The sequence below is a fragment of the Camelus ferus genome, chromosome 5, assembly GCF_009834535.1.
Source record: "Camelus ferus isolate YT-003-E chromosome 5, BCGSAC_Cfer_1.0, whole genome shotgun sequence".
In the NCBI taxonomy this organism is placed as follows: Eukaryota; Metazoa; Chordata; class Mammalia; order Artiodactyla; family Camelidae; genus Camelus; species Camelus ferus.
This window is the reverse complement of record NC_045700.1, coordinates 96,394,298-96,414,646: the sequence shown is the minus strand read 5'-3', so window position 1 is coordinate 96,414,646 and position 20,349 is coordinate 96,394,298. Positions and strand designations below refer to the sequence as shown.

Genomic DNA, 20,349 nt, shown 5'->3' with positions numbered 1-20,349 from the left:
AACAACCCGAATGTCTATCGATGGAAGGATGGATAAATTATGGTATCTTAATGTAATGGAATCTTACATAGTGATGAGGAATTTTAAACTATTATTGGGGGTGGGGAATAGCTCAGTGGTAGGGCACATGCCTAGAATGCATGGGGTCCTGGGTTCAAGCCCCAGTATCTCCATTAAAATTTTTTTTAATCTTGAAAAAATTAAAACTACTATTTTATGGAATCACATGGATTGGTCTCACAAACACAATGTTAGCAAAAAAAAAAAAAAAAAGCACAAACTGGTTCTATGCATTGCAAGTTTATAGCAGGAAAAACTAATCTTTGAGTTAGAAGCAGGGTGTGGGTTAGCGTTGGAAGGCAATGGCTAGAATGAGGGAAGGGGGTATCGTGGAAACTGGGTGGGTTTCTCATTCTTGACCTGAGTGGTGATGAACTGCCTGAATGGATATGATTTGAGTATTTTTTCTGTAGGTACTTAGAAATTATATCTGTATGTTTATACTTTGTGTCTTCTGTCCTGTGACCTGGACAGTGGATGCTGTGACTGGAAGTCTGGGTCATCTTCTCTTGTGGCGTCATCCCTGCCCTTGGTGTGACGGAGCAAGAGCCCAAAGTTGCTTCTGCTCCCAGTGGAACCACCATATTCACATCAGACCACTGACCTGAATCCTCCCTGAGAGGCACTGTTTGTCAGACCTGAGCCACTCAAGCCAAGCCAGTTCCTACTGACACCAGACTCACTATGGGGAATGCTTTGGCCCTGTGTTCAAATGATCATTTTGAACAGATGACTTTGGTGATGGTGTTGAAGATGAGCTGAAAAGGGGCAAAGTGTAGGCAGGGGGCCCTGTCAGATGATGCTCACGTATTGCCGACAGGAGATGTCAAGGCGCTGCATCTGGGTAGGGTCAGGAAGGATGGCTGTACATTGCATGTAAACGTTTTTTTCTTCCAAGTTTGATTAATGCACAAATATCTGACTTCTTTGCAACTAAAACCCATAGAATGACCCAGAGAACCATGATACATAAGAGGCAGCAGACCCACCCTTGCCTTATGCTCTGTTCAGTCAGTTTTCATTAATTTGAGCCATTGCTCCTTTGAACACTTTAGAAATCTGGGTGCAGAATATCCTTGTTCATCTCTGCATCTCACACTTAGTGAATGTGTGGTTCAGAAATGCCATCAGGCAATGATTGACCAACAGATAAGTGCGTCCTCAACGTATCCCATTCCATTTGGAAGCGGAAGAGGTTTGAGGGGCTCCCCATTGTCCACTGTATCTCTGAACTCCCCATCTAGCCCTCTGTCTCTCTGGCCACCCTCCTTCACGTGGCTCTGAGCTTCTGGCCCAGCGTCCGCAGGGCCTCCTGCACGTCCTTGTTCCTCAGACTGTAGATGAGGGGGTTGAGCATGGGGATGACCAGGGTGTAGAACACAGAGACCACCTTGCCCTGCTGCAGGGACTCCACAGCTCCCGGCTGGGCATACATGACAAAGACTGTCCCATAAAAGAGGGACACGGCTGTCATGTGGGAGCCACAGGTGGAGAAGAGCTTGTGTCTCCCTGCTCCTGAGCGCATCCTCAGGATGGTCACTGTGATGTAGCCGTAGGAGATGAGGACCAGAAGTGTGGTGCCCACGATGATGAGGCCACAGATGCCAAACAAGGAGTTCATTGATGGCCGTGTTGGTGCAGGCAAGCCGGAGCAGGGGAGGCACATCACAGAAGAAATGGTCGATGTGGTTGGAGCCGCAGAACGGGAGGCTGAAAGTGAGGCTGGTCTGCACGATGGAGTTGAGGCAGCCTCCACAGTAGGAGCCCAGCACCAGGCGGGCACAGGCCGAGGGGCACATGGTGACGGGGTAGTGCAGGGGGCTGCAGATGGCCGTGAAGCGATCATAGGCCATCACAGCCAGGAGGAATCCCTCAGTGGTGATTAGTAGGGAGAAGAAGAAGAACTGAGAGGTACAACCTGCAAGGGTGATGACCCTGGACGAGGACAGGAAGGTGGCCAGGGCCTTGGGGTAGATGACGCTTGTGTAGCACAGGTCCAGGAGGGACAGGTTCTTGAGGAAGAAGTACATTGGGGAGTGCAGACGGGCATCCAGGGTGATGACCACGATCATGGTGAGGTTGCCCAGGACGGCCGCCACGCACAGAGCCAGGAACAGCGCAGAGAGCAGGGCCTGGGTCTGCAGGCCACCCTGGAACCCCTCCAGCACAAACTCCTGCCACGGCATCGCTGACAGGTTTCCAGCTCCGTGGGGCGGCATGGCTCTGGGCTGGGTGACAGGGGCAGAGGGCAGCTGGGAGGCAGGGAGAGGGAGCAGGTCAAGGTCGCAAGGTCGTCCTCCCTTGGAGCACAGGGACGTGTCAGCGCCTCGCTGCCCACTGACCCGGAGACCAGCCGCCGCCCAGTCCTCCTCCCAGATGAGCTCCGGCTGCCCTGCGGCGGCAGCGTTTCCCGCGAGGCGCTGACTCGTCAGTGCGCACAGAGCATCCCGCTGCAGGGGTTGTCGCCAGGCCTCCGGGGGCCGATGGCAGGGTCTCCCTGAGCTCAGAGCCTCCCGTGCAGAGCAGCCGTGCAGCCCCCGTCCCTCCTTTCAAGGAGGTAGTTCCCCCACATGGGACTGCTCTTGGGCTGTCCATTTCACGCCGTGCTCAGATCCCTACTCCGGCCCTTTCTGCGCCTTATTTTACTAATTCGTCAGCCTCAGAAACACCATTAAGCACTTTCTGTTTCAGGACTGACCTCGTGATGGTGCCCCGCCAGGCGAGGCCGGCAGCGGAGCGGGGAGCAGCCCTCACCAGGCTGCTGTGAGCGTGTCCTGTCTGTCTCCCTCACGTGCTCAGCCCCACCTCATCGTCTTCCTGTCTGGGCCTGGACCAGCTCTGCCTCCTTGAGGCTCTCAGGGGGCTTCCTGCCAGTGTCCAGATGTTGGGCAATTCACGGAGAAGGGACAGTCCATCTCCATGGTCTGAGAAGCAGCAGGACAGGGGCTGTGGCGCCGCATGTCCTCCCCGCTCTTGCTTCCTTGCCCCGCTCATCATACCCTGTGGGGTGACCTCTTTGAGCAAAGGGAGCCCCTAACGCTGTCTCTTCTTCCTCAATGTCCTGGTCTTGTTGTTGGGTGCTGCTTTCTGGTCCCATCACTGCCCAGACCTCACTTGTCAGCCACGAGGAGGACTGACCATCACGCAAACGTGGAACGTGGGAACCAGCTGTGGGACGCCCAGAGGAACGACCTGGGGAGTCCCTGCCTGATGGGGGCGCAGGGTGTAGGAAGGTGGCACCGAACCACAGGGCTTCCCAGGAAGGGAAGGAGGGTTCGTGGGAAGGAGGAAGCTGGTTTCAGAGCAGATTCCATGGTTCCTAGAGGTCAGATCTGGGACGTGATGGGGCTGGCTGTCTTTAGAGGGGCTGGAGGTGTGCAGGCAGAGGCTGCTTGCTCGGTGGTGCACGGGCAGGAGCGATGACCCATGCTACCTCTCAGCCTGAGTTTCTCTTAGAGGCTGGTCTCTGAGAGCTCACACTTTCCAACAGAAGAGCGGGTGGATGGCAGTGGAGGTAATCCAGCCCTCCTCTCCTGGGAGACTGACTCCAACCCTCACGTGACAGCAGAGGGGGACAGTCTGACCTGGGATGCCCAGGTGGGTGCCCTCCAATTCTGGGTTGGAGCTGGGTGCTGACGGTGGAGTCGGGGAGCTGCCCTGCCCTGCTTGGCCTCCCACCCCTGTGCCCCCAGCCCGGTCCTGCACGTACTCACATTCATGATGGCCACGCCGCAGCCGACCATCTCTGCCCACCCGCTGCCCCTGCACGCAGGGAGCCACCGTGACCAGGGTGTCATCCTCCACCCCCCGCCCCCAGGCTGGCCGTCCTTGCTCCTGTGCCTCAGTGGGTTCCCAGCTTCATGTTTCTGTTTGTTTCCCGGGACAGAACACCCTCTTCCACCTGCCTGGGGTCTTGGGTCATCACAGCTCTTCCCCCAGGAGGCCTTGGGGACACCTGAGGTGCGATCGGCATTTTCATCTGGGGAGCCCAGCTCCTGGTTTGGTTTTTGAAAAACAAACTCACCTCACCTCTGCCTTGTTGAGACCCAGCGGGTCTATGGCGGCGGCTTCCACAAACCTGCGTTCGAGTTGAGCCCGAGCAATCCCTCCCCGGGTGAGGCAGGAGAGCCCTGGCTGTCTGCGAGCCTCCTGAGCGCATCCTGCGTCCTCTCACTGACAGCGAGCTCACTAGTCAAGCGCGGTCTGAGGCCCCCCCAGCAGCAGCACCACCCGGGGGTGTCAGACGCGCGGAGTCTCAGGCCGCTGAGTTTAAACCCACATTCATACGAGACCCCCTGATTAGTTCTACTCTCACGAGAGCTCGGACCTGCGGCCCTAACTGGCCCGGGCCCAGGGCAGTGGGGCGGGGGGTGCGCTCAGGCTCCCGGCTCCCAGGACTCGCCTGGCTGGGATCACTGCCCTGCGTCCTGCTGGGTGACGACTGCGCTGCTCCTGTGACGCCATGAGGGGCACGGCTCACCCGAGACCCGGTGCTCCAGGGGGGCCGGGCTCCTGACCCCGTCTGTGCCGATGATGACCAGGGGCATGGAGGACACCCTCTCTCTCTGGGTCAGCTGGTTCCCTGTGCAGTGAAGTGGGAGTGGGGAGGGGTTGGGGGGGGGCCTGGTTCTGGCAGCAGGAGGTCCTGGGTCCTGATGGAAGCAGAGGAGGGAAAAAACCCAGCTCACCTGCCCCTCCACACTGTCCACTGGTCAGGCAGCACGTCGAGGTGCCTGTGCCTTGGGGTCACACTGCCAGGGAGCTCTCTCCCCTGGCACAGCAGGACCTGGGCCTCGAATGGCCAATTAGGTGAGGCTGTTTGTGATCTGATCCCGAGCTGCACTGGGACTTCCCTTCCACTGTATCTCCTGTGGCCACCCTCTTTCTGATGACCGCTCACCTGCAGGGCTGGGGACCAAAGCCCATAATTTCTCTGATCCGCAGAGGGGACGAACAGGGGGTACGTGCATAAGGCAACAGCAGACCCCACGGCCGGCAGTGGACTGTGCCTCCCGGGGCAGTACTCGCCACAGCCTGGCCCACAGCCCCCCCTCCTAACGGGCCCCTCGGCCGCATTCCCCCGATTCCGGTTGAGAAGTGACCTCATGGGAGACAGTCCCGCCGGGGAAGTGGGCCCCTCCCTCCCGTCCAGGCCCTCCTTCCTAGAGGCCCGTGACTTTGCGCAGATCCCTCTCTCCTTGTAATATAATGTATCAGACAATTAATCAAGATCATCTCCAAGTTTCTTTTTACATTTTTTGTTGCCAATAAACATGTTTAAAATTCTTCACTTAAAAAAATTCGAAGTGACCATCTCTCACAGCTCTAAGAACAAAGAAGGGACGCTGTTCACACATTGAGAATGTGTATGTGTTCTGTGCAGTGGGTGGTAGTTTTTTTCCCAAGTAGGAAGTCAGAGTTTGCTGAATACTGTGACCTCTCTGTAATTACCTTTATTTGCAATTATGGCTTCTCAACACAGGAAGGCAGAATGATGAGAAAAGCAGTAACTCAGATTATCGTCTGTTAACTTTAAACAATGAAACAACAAATGAACAAGGCAGCAAGCCTCAGCAGCCCTGCAAGCATGCACGAGAGAAAAGGCCTCACTGTGACCATCTCCCGCGAGCTGCCGTGAGACTGCGCGCAGGTCGCACGCCCCTCTCTGGCTCACTTTGCTGGTGTTATTGCTAATAGCGTCGGTAATTTTGTCATGGCAGCTCCTCTCCAACTGCCTCCACCAGCCCTCGTGCGACCCCCCGCCCCAGCCCCTGCGCGGAGCCCCTGGAGCTCCGTCTCAGGAAAGGAAAGGGAAGTCACTTCTAAGTCAGCGTGCGAACGTGCGAGCGTGCGAACCGCTGTCCTCCGGACAAGAGGGCGCCTGCTCCCTCCTCCCCTTTCCTTGGTCTGCACTTCATTCTCCTGCTCGGCGCTTCCCCCCACGTGATACGTTCCCGTCTTGTGTGTCTGTTGGCTTATTCTGTCTCCTTCGCTAGCGGGCGTCTCCGCGAGGACAGGCTTCCATCCGTGTCTGCTCGCTGCTCCGTCCCCAGCGCCGGAATGGTGCCCGGCACCAGGTTCATGCTCAACAGACATTTAAAGTGAATTAGCAGATCACACTGTCCCTCCAGCATGTCGCGTCACATCACGGTGGGTGTTTAAAGAAATTAACATGGTTCATTATTTAGAGCAATGATTAGCTTTCTTACTAGGTTTGTTAAACAGTGCGGCAGGAAGTACGCCTCCCCGTCACCCCGCACGGACGCCCTGCTGGCTGGTGCTGGGGCTCCCACCGGGCTCGCTGCTCGTGGCGTGCACGCCAGGGGTCTGGCGTGTGCAGCCGACACGCAGCCGCCGCTGCAGCGTCACGTGGAACAGCGTCATCGCTCTAACGCGTCATGTTTGTCATACGAACTATGCACTCAGAAGGACACACCAGAATGCAGACTGCTGGCTTGCTGAGTGACGCTTGCTGGCCCCGGTGTCACTATTATTAACGGCAGCACTGCGGTGCGTGTCCCCGGGCCTCCGTCTCTGCGCGCGGGCCTGTGAGTGTGCCTGCAGGCGCCCGCTGAAGCGCGGGCTTACTGCGGAGACCGCCGGCGCTGTCAACGCGGTGACCGGCCCTGCCACGGCGCCTTCAGCAGTAGCCTGTCCGCCACCTCACACCTTCTGCAAAAGCACATGCAGCTGCCTCGCTCCTCCGCACTCTCGCTGACAATAGAAGTTGCAAAACTTACGACGTTTTTAGTCTGATAGGTGAAAAGTCGTATCTTTTTATTTTGATTTGCATTTTAAAATTTTGAGCGAGGTTAAATAAACACCGTCACGTGTGTCAGTCATCTCTGTTTCTTATTAACGGAGCCGAGTGGGAATATTTTAAACTTAATACACAATTCTGTTTTACAGCAGCATCATTACTTTATTCACATTAGCAATAAAACCCTGTTAAATTGTTAAAATGCCGCTCCTTTGGTGTTGCCGTCCACCAAGCTCCCTCCCAGCGGCGTCTCCCGCCCGCGAGGGCCTCGCAGCGCTGCCCTCCCCTCCCCTCCTCTCCCCGCGGACAGCCTTGCCCGCGGGGCGCGCGCGCAGAGGGGGCGCGGGCGGCGAGGCGAGTCCTGCTCTGCCTCCCCCCCCCCCCACCCCGGCCGTGCTCCTCCTGGCCCTCCCCCCGGCAGGTCCTGACCTTGCGCGGGTCACTTATGAGTGAGAGACGACCACCAGAAGCATGCTGCCGTCCCCGGAGGAGGACGGGGTCGGGTGAAGCGCAGACAACGCAGACAACGGCAAGCAAACAGGAGGCGCTCGGAGCCCACCGTGAGGGTGCCCTGCGCTTACCCGTCACCGACCCGACCTCTGCCGGCACTTTGGGAGGAGGCTGTCACCGGAGGAGGCACTGGTGTGCATGTGCATTTTAATCTGATTTTTCCTCACAAAAACACGATCACGTTCTACACCAGGTTTGCAATTTTCTTTTAACTAAATACTGTGTAAGTGTTGTAAAGCCAGACTTCCAATGTCTCCAATGTATGGGAATACGTAATTCATTCATTTAACTCTATGTAAATGGATATTTAGGCTATTGCATTACAATTTTTGTTATGAAAAGACCATTTAACATGAGACCTACTGTGTAACAAACTATATAAAGTGCTGACTGTAGGTACAGCATTGTGCAGCAGAAGAAAGTATTCATCTCGTTTGACTAAAACTTTATCCTTGTTAATTAATAACTGTGCTCAGCCCTGGCAACCACCATTCCACTGTTTGAGTCTAAGAATTTGACTCCTTTAGATACCTCATATGAGTGGAACCCTACATTTTTTTGTCTTTCTGTGATCGGCTTATTTCACTTAGCATAATGGACTCCAGGTTCACCCATGTTTTTGCATATTGCAAAATCTCCTTCTTTTTAAAGGCTGTATAGTATTCCACTGTATGTATAGACCACAGTTTCTTCAGTCATTCACCTGTCAATGGACAGTTGGGTTGTTCCCACATCTGAACTATTATGAATAGTGCAGCAGTGAACACAGGAGTACTAATATCTCTTTGAGATCCTCATTTTGATTCCTTGGGATAAGTACTCAGAAATGGGATTACTGGATCATATGGTAGTTCTATTTTTAATTTTTTGAGAAACTTCTGTACTTTTTCAATAGAGCTGCATCATTTTGCATTCCCACCAACAGCGCACAAGTGTTCCAGTTTCTCCACATCCTCAACAACACTTGTCTTTTATTTTTCATTTTTTGAAAATAGCCATTCTGACAGGCATGAGGTGGTATCTCATTGTGGTTTTGACTTGCATTTCCCTGATGATTAGTGACACTGAGCATTTTTTTAATATACCATTTGTGTATCTTCTTTGGAGAATTGTCTATTCAAGTCCTTAAGCCATTTTAATTTTCTTAAACATTTGAGTTGTAGGAACTCCTCATACACTTGGAGATAAACCCTTTATCGGATATATTGTTTGAAACTATTCTATCCCAATTACTGTCTACCCTGTTGGGTGTTTCCTTTCCTATGCAGGAGCTTTTTAGTTTGATAAAGTCCCACTTGTTTATTTTTGCTTTTGTTGTCTGTGCCAAGACCAAAGCCTTGAAGCTTCTCGCTTATATTTTCTTCCAGGAGTTTCACTGTTTCAGGTCTATGTTTGAACCTTTAATCTATTTTGAGTTGATTTTGCACGTGGTATAAGGGGCCAGTTTCATCCGTTTGCACGTGGATACACGATTTTTCCACTGCTACTTGTTGAAGAGACTGTGTGTTCTTGGCGCTCTTGTCAAAGGTCAGTGGACATACATGCGTGGATTTACTTCTGGGCTCCCTGTTCTGCACCACTGATCTGTGTATCTGTGTGTATGCCAGCATCATCCTTTTGTTTTGTTTTGTTTTGTTTTGTGTTTGACACCTTTATTATGGTATGGTTCGTGTGTAGAAAACCAGACATATTCCAGATGCACAATTTGATAAGTTTTGCTAAACATCATACTGTTTTGATTATTGTAGCTCTCTAATATATTTTGAAACCAGGAAGTGTATTATTTCCAGCTTTGTTCTTCTTTCTTAGGTTGATTTGGCTATTCATAGTCCTTTGTGGTTTCTAAAATAAATTTTAGAATTGCTTTTTCTATTTCTGTAAAAAAAAAATACCTTTGAGATTGTGATAGAGATTATGTTGAATCTGTAGATCGCTTTAGGTGGTATAGACATTTTAACAATATTAAATCTTTAGTGAGAACTACATCAATATTTTAATATCAAACGCATTGTTTACTATAGAATGCTAATAGATGCATTTCATCCAGTGAGAACATTGCCATAAAATGTCATATAAATACTGCTTTAGCTGCATTACCCAAGTTTTGATATGCAAAGTTTTAGTATCATTCGGTTATACCTACTCAACTTTTCATTATTATTTCTTTTTTTTTAATCTGTGAGTTACTTACAAGAATCTGTCTTATATTTCCAGATATTTAAGATTTTTTTAGTTTTATTATTTATTAACATCTATTTAATGACATTTAAGTCTAGGTTCCTCTGCTGTAAATGAATTGACCATATATGTGTACGTTTATTTCTGGATTCTCTGTTCTGTTCCATTGATCTGTGTGTGTTTTTATGCCAATATCACACTGCTTTGAGTGCTACAGCTTTGTAATATAGTTTGAAATAAGAAAGTGTGATGTCTCCAAATTTGTTCTTCTTTTTCAATATTGCTTCAGTTATTTAGTCTCTTTTGTGGCTTCATACGAATCGAAGGATTTTTTTTCTATTTTTGTGAAAAAGTGTCATTGGAATTTTATTAGGAGTTGAATTGAATTTCTGCAGGTAGTGTGGATACTTTAACAATATTAATCCTTCCAATCCATTAGCAGAGGGTGTCTTTCCATTTATTTGTATCTTTGTAGTTTTCAGTGCAGAGATCTTTAACCTCTTTGCTTAAATTTATTCCTAGGTATTTTATTCTTTGGATGCATTTGTAAATGAAATTGTTTTCTTAATTTCTCTTTCTGTTAGTCCATTATTAGTGTATAGAAATGCAACTGATTTTTGTTTACTGAATTTGTATTCTGCAAATTTACTAAATTCCTTTATTAGTTTTAACCATTTGGGGGGTAATATCAGGGCCTTCTGTGTATGAGATTTTTGTCCTCTGTATATAGAAAGTTCTTACTTATTCCTTTCTTATTTGGATGCCTTTTGTTTCTTTTCCTGACTAATTTCTCTTTCTAGGAATTTCAGTACTATGTTGAATAAAAGTAGCAAGAGTTGGCATCCTGTCTTTTTCCTGATATTAGAGGAACAGCTTTCAAATTTCTATTGAATATGGTGTTAACTCTGGGCTTGTCACACATGGCCTTTATTATGTTGAGATACACTCCCTCTATATCCCGTTTGTCAAGACTTTTTTTTTTTTTATCACGAATGGGAGTTGAATTTTGTCAAATTTTTCTGCATCTACTGAGATAATTGTATGATTTTTATCCTTTATTTAGTTAATGTGCTATATTGTATTGATTGATTTGTGGATGTTGAACTATCTTAAATTCCACTTGATCATGGTGTATGATCCTTCTTATGTATTTTTGAATTTGGTTTTCTAATATTTTTAAGGATATTGCATCCATGTTCATCAGAAATATTAGCCTGTAATTTTCTTTCCTTGGTGACATAAGAAATTCTAAAACTCACCTCTTCCCACAGACACACAAAGTCTATAGCTACACATGGAATAAATTCTTCTGAAAGAAATCCATAACTAGCTGAGCAACTCCTACACACTGGGTAAATGAGAAAACACCACATCAAATGGGTAGGGAAGGCTGAAACACAGTCTCACCATAAATCCACCCCTACCCCGGGCGTAGCAACGTAATGATTAAGTGGAGACTCACAATTCCCAGCTTCTCCCTTAGGAACAAACAATTTGGACCCAACCTGTAGCACCCCAGCCTTTAAGACTTCACCTGAGAGATGGGTCCCTCAAAACACCTAGCTCTGAAAGCCAAATGGGCTTGCAGACACGAGACCCACAAGACGACAGTCAACAAAGAATCAGTTCTCAGTGGACTCACAAGAACTCACTGTGGATATTCTTCCAGGCCTCAGCAGAGGGGGAACAGACAGAAATACCCATTTCCCAGTCTTCCTGTGAAAGAGACCTATTTGTATACCTTAAAAGCTGCTACTCAAGGGTCAGGTGTCCCAGCACACATCGAAGGGATGGCTGCAATCATCCCTAGATACAGGGAAGCAGCAGATTCCATTGCTGCATTCTCCCTGTAGCCACCTCCACTTGCCAACATCGCCCCCAGAAGGAGCTTGTACACACATCTGACACTCTGGCTTTTGTGGGTGCCCCCAGCACATGCACCTCTTGATTGCCTGGTTCTAGTGGCCAGTAGGTCTTGTGTTTTCAGGTCCCATAGGATTGTAGCAAATAAAGAAACAGTTCTTAACCAGCTCTTCCTCTAGGGCTCAGTGCAGAGGGAGCAGAGAGAAATGTCCATCTCTCAATCTTTCCCTGAAAAAGGCCTATTTGCATACTTTAGAAGCTGTTTTCTGAGGGTCTGATTTACAATTAGCCCGCATCTTGTGCTGACTGAGGTTCCCCCCTTTGGGACACTGGCACATACTCAAGCTTTGGGAGCCATTAAGAACAAAGAAGGCAGTTTAGGCTGTCACTAGAGCTGAGGGACAATCAAGAACTCAGGCCAGGCTAAAAAAGTTTCATCTCCTACATAAAAGCACCGCGTCAAGTCTGGGAGGAGAGATAGTTGGTTCATCTAATGCACAGAAACCAACACAGAAGGTCAAGGAAAATGAAGAAACAAAAGAGTATGTTCTAAGCAAAAGAACAAGATAAAACTCCAGAAACAGACCTTAATAAAATGAATGGTCAAAATAATGGTAATAAAGGTGATCACCAAGGTCTGAAGAACAATGCATAACAAAGTGGGAACTTCAGCAAAGTGATAGAAGGTATATGAGAGTATCAAACAGAAATCACAGAGCCAAAGACTACGGTTACTGAACTGAAAAATTCAATAGAGGGGTTCAGCAGCAGACCAGATCAAGTGGAAGAAGGGTCAGTGAACTTGAAGACAGAACAGTGGAATTCAATCAATTAGAGAAGCAAAGAGAAAAAAGAAGGAAAAAAGAGTGAAGATAGTGTAAGAGACTAATGCAACACCATCAAGCAGACCAATATTTGCATTATGGAGGCCCTAGAAGAAGAACAGAGAAAGAGGACAGAAGGCTTATTCAAAGAAATAATGGCTGAAAACTTTCCTAACCTGGGGAAAGAAACAGACATACAGACCCAGAATGCCTATAAATTTCAAATAAGATGGATCCAAAGAGACCTACACAGAGACACGTTACAATTAAATTGTCAAAAGTTAAGGGCAAAGAGAGAATCCTAAAAGCAGCAAGAGAAAAACAACTTGTTACACACAAGGGACTGCCAATAAAACTACCAGCAGATTTTTCAGCAGAATCTTTGCAGGCCAGAAGAGAGTGGCACGATATAGTCAAAGAGCTGAAAGAAAAAAAATCCAACCAAGAGTACCACCTGGGAAAGCTGTCCTTCAGAACTGAGGAACAGATAATGAGCTTTACAGACAAACAACAGCTGAAAGAACTTATTACCACTAGATCAGCCTTACAAGAGGTGTCAAAGAGCCCTCTTCAAACTGAAATTAAAGTATGCTAATTAGCAAGAGGAAAACATGAAAGTATGAATCTCACTGGTAAAGGTAAATATACAATTAAATTCAGGATACCCTAATGGAGTCATGGTGATGGGTAAGTCACTTATAAATCTAGTATGAAGGTTAAAAGCCAACAGTATTTTTAAAACTTTAAAATAATTTGTTAATGGATACACAAGATAAAAATATGCAAATTATGACATCAAAACCATAAAATGTAGGGAGGAGGAGAGTAAAAATGTAGAACATTAGTACGTATTTGAAGTTAGATTGTTATCAGCTTAAAATATACTATTGTAAATATAAGATGTTTTATGTAATCCTCATCATAACTACAAGGCAAAAATCCATAGTAGATACACAAAAGATAAAGATTATTAAACCAATGAATTACAAAATAGCCAGAACACAATTAAAAAAATCACAGTGGTAAGTCCTACCTAAAATAATATCTCTAAATGTAAATGGACTAAATTCTTTAATCAAAAGAACAGAGTGGCTGAATGGATTTTTTTTAAAGACATAACAATGTGCTGCCTATAAAAGACTCACTTACAGGGGACGGTATAGCTCAGTGGTAGAATGCATGCCCAGCATGCACAAAGTCCTGGATTCAATCCCCAGTAGCTCCATTAAAACAAACAAACAAACAAAAAACCAAACAAACACCTAATTACCTCCTCCACACAAACAATTTTTTTAATTTCAAAAAAGAAACACAACACGTAAAGGCACACACAGACTGAAAGCGAAGGGACAGAAGTTATTTCATGCAAATGCAAACTGAAAGAAAGCAATAGCTTTACTTATTTCAGACAAAATAGACTTTAAGTTAAAGATTATAATAAGAGACAAAGAAGGTCATTAAATAATGATAAAGGAATCAATCTAACAAGAGGATATGACATTTTTAAGTATTTATGCACCGAACATAGGTTCACCGAAATATATAAAATAAATATTAACAGTCCTGAAGGGAGAAACAGACAATACAGTAGTAAGGGATTTCAATGCTCCACTTTCAACAATGAATAAATTATCCAGGCAGAAAGTCAGTAAGGAAATATCAGACTTAAATTACATATTAGACCAGATGAACTTAGACATTTGCTAAACATTCCATCCAACAGCAGCAGAATTCTTCTCAAGCACACATGAAATGCTCTCCAGGATAGATTATACATTAGGTCACGAAACAAGACTTAATAAATTTAAAAAGATTGAAATCATGTCAAATATTTATTCTGACCACAATAGTATGAAAGTAAAAATCAAATATGAGTAGAAAACTGGATAATTCACAAGTATATGGAGATTAAACACCATGCTACTGAACAACCAACTGATCAAAGAAGAAATCAAGAGAAAAATAAAAAAGTATATTGAGCCAAATGAAAATACAGCATAGCAAAGCTTGTGAGGTGCAGCAAAAGCAGTTTTAAGAGGGAAGTTTATGATAATGTACCCCTATATTAAGAAATAAGAACGACCTAAAATAAACAACCTAACTATATACTTCAAGGAACTAGAAAAAGACCAAACTAAGCCCAGAGTTAGTAGAAGATTTTATTTTATTACTTTCCATGTAATTTGCAATTCTTTTTTTAATTTTCTCTTTGACCTATGTAAAGCACATTTAGAAATATGTTTCCAAATCTCCGAAGTTTGGATTTTTATCCCTTTTAATAAACATTTTAAATTTTATTGTATATGACCAAAGAGTCTCATTGAAAAAAAAAACTGTTTTTTAAACTTATAAAGATTTCAATTTATGGCCTAGCCAAGATCTACTTTTGGAGCATTCTATGAACAAACAAAATCTTTTTTTAATTGAAGTATAGTTGATTGTAGTTGATATGCAATATTACATAAGTTACAGGTGTACAATATAGTGATTCACAATTTTTAAAGATTATGCTCTATTTAGTTATTATAAAATATTGGCTCTATTCCCTGTGCTGTACAATTTGTCCTTGTAGCTTAGCTTATATGTAATAGTGCATAACTCTTAATCTCCTGCCCCTATAGTGCCCCTCCCCTTTCCCTCTCCCCACTGGTAACCACTAGTTTGTTCTCTATATCTGTGTCTGTTTCTTTTTTTTTATATTCTAGTTTATTTTATGTTTTAAGTGATATCATACAGTATTTATCTTTCTCTGTCTGACTTATTTCTCTTAGCATAATAGCCCCCAAGTCCATTTATGTTGTTGTAAGTGGCAAAATTCCATCCTTTCATGGCTGAGTAGTAGTCCATTGCATATGTATGCCATATCTTCTTTATCCATTCACTTGTTTTTTTTGATATTCAATGTAATGCTTTTTTTTTATTGAGTTATAGTCAGCTTACAATGTTGTGTCAATTTCCAGTGTACAGCTCAATTTTTCAGTTATACACGAATATATTTATTTTCACATTCTTTTTCACTGTGAGCTACCACAAGATCTTGTATATATTTCCCTGTGCTAGTACAGTATAGTCTTGTTTATCTATTTTGCATATGCCTGTCAGTATCTACAAATTTTGAACTCCCAGTCTGTCCCTTCCCACCCCACTCCCCTCTGGCAACCACAAGTTTGTATTCTATGTCTATGAGTCTATTTCTGTTTTGCATTTATGTTCTTTTTTTTTTTTTTTTTTTTTTTTTAGATTCCACATATGAGCAATCTCATATGGTATTTTTCTTTCTTTTTCTGGCTTACTTCACTTAGAATGACATTCTCCAGGGACATCCATGTTGCTGCAAATGGCATTATGTTGTCATTTTTGTGGCTGAATATTCCATTGTATAAATATACCACATCTTCTTTATCCAGTCATCTGTCAATGGACATTTAAGCTGTTTCCATGTTTTGGCTATTGTAAATAGTGCTGCTATGAACATTGGGGTGCAGGTGTCATTTTGAAGTAGGGTTCCTTCTGGATATATGCCCAGGAGTGGGATGACTGGGTCATATGGTAAGTCTGTTCCTAGTCTTTTGAGGAATCTCCATACGGTTTTCCACAGTGGCTGCACCAAACTGCATTCCCACCAGCAGTGTGGGAGGGTTCCCCTTTCTCCACAGCCTCTCCAGCATTTGTAATTTGTGGACTTTAGAATGATGGCCATTCTGACTGGTGTGAGGTGACACCTCATTGTAGTTTTGATTTGCATTTCTCTGATAATTAGTGATACTGAGCATTTTTTCATGTGCTTATTAATCATTTGTGTTTCTTCCTTGGAGAATTGCTTGTTTTAGGTCTTCTGCCCATTTTTGGATTGGGTTGTTTGTTTTTTTCTTGTAAAGTCATATGAGCTGCTTATATATTCTGGAGATCAAGATTGTTGGTTTTATGTTTTGCAAAATTTTCTCCCATTCCGTAGGTTGTCATTTTGTATTGCTGGTGGTTTCCTTTGCTGTGCAGAAGCTTGTAAATTTCATTAGGTCCCATTTGTTTATTCTTGCTTTTATTTCTATTGCTTGGGCAGACTGCCCTAGGAGAACATTTTTGAGATGTATGTGAAATAATGTTTTCCCTATGTTTTCTTCTAGAAGATTTATTGTATCTTGTCTTATGTTTAAGCCTTTGATCCATTTTGAGTTTATTTTTGTGTATGGTGTAAGGGAGTGTTCTAGCTTCACTGATTTACATGCTGCTGTCCAGTTTTCCCAACACCATAATCCATTCATCTGTTGATGGACACTTAGATTGCTTCCATATCTTGGCAATTTTGATAATGCTGCTATGAATATTGGGGTACATGATCTGTTTGAATTAGTGTTTTGTGTTTTGGGGGGATATAACTGAGGAGTGGAATTTCTGGGTCATATGGCAGTTCTATTTTTAGTTTTTTTGAGAAACTTTCATCCTATTTTCCACAGTGGCTGTACCAACTTACATTCCCACCAACAGTGCACGAGGGTTCCCTTTTCACCACATCCTCACTAATAATTGTTGTTTGTGTTCTTTTTGATGATAGACATTCTGACAGGTGTGAGGTGGTTTTGATTTGCATTTCCCTGATGACTGGCAATGTGGAGCATCTTCTCATAGTGGCTATTGACCATCTGTATGTCTTCTTTGGAAAAATGTCTGTTCAGCTCTTCTGCCCATTCTTTAATTGAGTTGTTTGTTTTTTTGATGTTGAGTTGTATGGGCTGTTTATTTATTTTGGATATTAACCCGTATCGGTCATACCATTTGCAAATATTTTCTCCCATCTAGTGTTTCCCCTTTGATCTACCTCTGCCATTTTTTAAGATGTAGCTTGTGTATAAAGCATCAAAAAAATGCAGGTTTTTCTCTTATCATTGTAAGAGCAATTTTCTCTGAAAAGTTTAATTTATTACTTTTTCCTTTGTTGTAAGTCTTGATATGTTTAAATTTATAACCCATGTATTTTCTCTTATTTTGCCATTTAAAATTGGGCCATTTTTCTTACCTTTTATCTATCTGTTGTACAAATTATTGGCTTTTTTCTTCCACTTTTTACTCAGCATTTTAGAAATTTCACATTTATTTCTACTCTTATATTTTCAATACATACATTAAACATATATCTTGTATTGATGCCCAGAGTGAGTCAGAATCTCCTTCCTCAAGAAGCCAAGAACATTCGCATGGTCTTCCCTATAACCCCCACTCTAACATTAACATCCTTTAACACTTTGAAACCAAATTGTATTTAAAAAGTAAACATTGCATTACATCTGTATCAAAAGACATGAGGCTTAAAAATACATTTTACATTTTTATATTTCACCGCGATTTCTTTCATGCCTTATCTTTCTAATTTTAAGCCACTTACTTTGCTGCAGTACCTCATACACAACTGTCTCGTCTACTTAATAAGCAGGATGTGCCGGAATCCCGCCTTTTGGGGTCTGTGGCTCCCTATACAGGGCCGGACCACTTTGGTTCCAATTTCCACAAATAGCAATTTTAACCTGTGCACAAATGCCCTACTGTGCACCCTAAGAAAACTGGGGAGGTACTGGTTGGTGTAGACTGGTTCAAAAGTAGCTCCCAAGTCAATCACTGGGCAAAGCCCTGGGGCCTCTGAGTCTCTGCTTTTTGCCTCATTGCTGGAGCACCGGCCACGCTCCCCCCTAGAGCTCTCCTCCTGCGGACTTGGGGGGTTTGATCTTCACCGCATTAGTTATTCCACAGATCTTTCCTTTCTGAAGTGTTCTTTAAAAATGTCTGCTCACTGATGACATTACTTCTGATTTTCCAAATTCCTATGGAGTTTTACATTTCAGGAACTATCTTTTCCAACACTTAATGGAATCAGGAGTGGACAAGAGAAAAGGCAGATGTGCTTAGTCAGCCATATTGATCCAATATTGGTTTTTTTTAATTGAAGTACAGTTGATTCACAATGTTGTGTTGGTTTCAGGTGTACCGCAAAGTGATTCATTTATACATATATGTGTATATATTCTTTTAAAATTCTTTGCCACTATAGCTTATTACAAGATATTGAATACAGTTTCCTGTGCTGCACAGGAGATCCTGTTGTTTATTTGTTTTATATATGGTCGTGTGCCTCTGTCAATCCCATACTCCCAGTTTAACCTCCCCACCCCTTCCCCTTTGGTAACCATAAGTTTGTTTTCTATGCCTGGGAGTCTGTTTCTTTTTTATAAATAAGTTAATTTGTGCTATTTTTTAGATTTCACACATAAGTGACATCATATAATATATCTTTCTCTATTTCACTTAGTATGGTCATCTCTAGGTCTATCCATGTTGCTGCAAATGGCATTATTCCATTCTTTTTCAAGGCTGAGTAGTATTCCATTGTGTAGATGTATTATATATATATAAAACATACATACCACATCTAATTTGTATGACAATGTAATAAGTGACACCTATGTATTTGGATTTTTATTATGAATTTTTATAAACTTTCAAATTAATTTTATCCAATAAAGAAGAGGTTCAAAAAAGATTCAAAGGATAAAAGAAGTATGTAAGAATTTCTGAGCACACGGCTGCCATGTGTTTTACGTTCTATACTCAAATGCGTATTTCAATATGATAACGTTAATCACCCCGTTCTTATGCTACGCTGTGCAGCTAAAATGCATTCACATGCTTACTTAAATACATTGTGACAACACTGCGAGGCAAATATGAACAGTGCTCCGCAGCGTTCAGCGTCTTTTTAGAGAGCCCCCTGCTAGCGGCTGCGCTGGGACGCGAGCCCGGCGCCAGCTCCCGCGGGGGCGGCCCTTCCCTGCGCGCTGTCGCCCGGCGCTGTCGCCGCGCTCGCGTCCCCCGGGGCTGCTCACTGGTAACGCCGGAGCCTGCTTTCCCGGCCCTGAAGTCAAGTGCTCCCCTGGGCTCTGCCTTCGGACTAACTCGCTGCTGACAGGCCTGCAGCTCTTGCCTCATTAAAAAGTTTCTAATGAGCTAATCAAACACGGGTGAGTTCGGCGCGTGAAGGGCCCCTGGAGACCGGGGGCTGCGGCACCGGGAGCGCAGGGCGCACACCCCCGAGGCCTCAGCCTTGACTGGGGAACCCTAGGGAGCCAGGCCGGCTCGCCTCCAGCTCCCAGGCAGCGCGTGGTGACGAGCAGGGCTTCCCACCCAGCCTCCGGGGGGCCAGCCTGGCCAGCTGCCTCCTCGGGGGGTCTCGCTGCCAAACCAGCACCTGCGCAGCCGCGCCCCGCACGCCCAGGTCCTCGCACGGCGCCTCGCGGGTCTGAGCCTCGGAGCTCCGGGCTCTGGGCAACGCACTGTCTCGTGGGACCAGAGTCAGAGCGCCTGGAAATACCCGAAAGCTCGTTTAGCCAAATCCCATCATTTCCTGGGGCCGAAACACCCGGGATTTTACAGGCTGTGTAAACTCAGACGTCAGTCACAGAGAGAAAAGCTGCAAGAATAACAGAGAAACCTTTGAAAAAGCACATTTTTTTTCAACCAGATGTTCGCATTTATTATGAGTAAGGGCAATTGTGCTGCTATTTAAACAGCCTTTATTGCAAAGCCTACGAAAAACAAAGCTTCAGCCTAAATTTCGCACCTTACATAAAAATTAACACAAATGGATCGTGGACTTCAGTGTAAAATGTAAACCTGTAAAGCTCTGTATTGTTTCTACAACCACATGTCACCCTATGACTATTTCAAAATAAAGATCTAATTTATAAAAGTTGTCAGTGAGCTTGAGGACAAAACACAACCTAAATGAACTGAGCTCTAGAAAGTGCCAGACGTCTCATAGGATAAAAACATCCCACAGCTGTCCCCATCCTTGATGTAACTTCTCGAGGAAAAGGATCCGCAGGAGAGGAGAGAAGACAAACGGGCAAACCTTCACTGAGCTGTTAGCCGTCTCCCTGGCTGGCAGGAGACGGTAGACCCTGGCAGGACCCTGGCAGGACCCCAGACGGTGGCAGGATTGTGCCCCTTAGTCACGATCCTCGCCTGGTGCGGGGGGAGGAGCCCCCGGGGAGGGGTGGACAGAGACTGAGTTGACAGAGACACCGTTGAGGCAAATGAGGTCCCTCCTAGGTCGTGGGCGCAGATGCACCGTGTGTGTGGGCACCTGAGTTACATCCATCAGAGGCA

At 45.0% G+C, this 20,349-nt stretch overlaps 1 protein-coding gene and 1 non-coding gene across 2 annotated transcripts; one reads left to right on the top strand and one right to left on the bottom strand.

Moving 5' to 3' along the window:
• The first annotated feature begins 102 nt into the window (after positions 1-102).
• On the top strand, positions 103-173 carry TRNAS-AGA. The gene has a single exon. It is a non-coding gene; the product is annotated as a tRNA-Ser (tRNA).
• A 1,157-nt stretch (positions 174-1,330) lies between these two features.
• On the bottom strand, positions 1,331-2,743 carry LOC102510404 (olfactory receptor 12-like). Its single transcript, XM_014563521.2, is given in 2 exon segments — positions 1,331-1,673; positions 1,675-2,743. Coding segments are annotated over 2 exon segments (948 nt in total). The 5' UTR covers positions 2,280-2,743.
• Between the last annotated feature and the right edge of the window lie 17,606 nt (positions 2,744-20,349).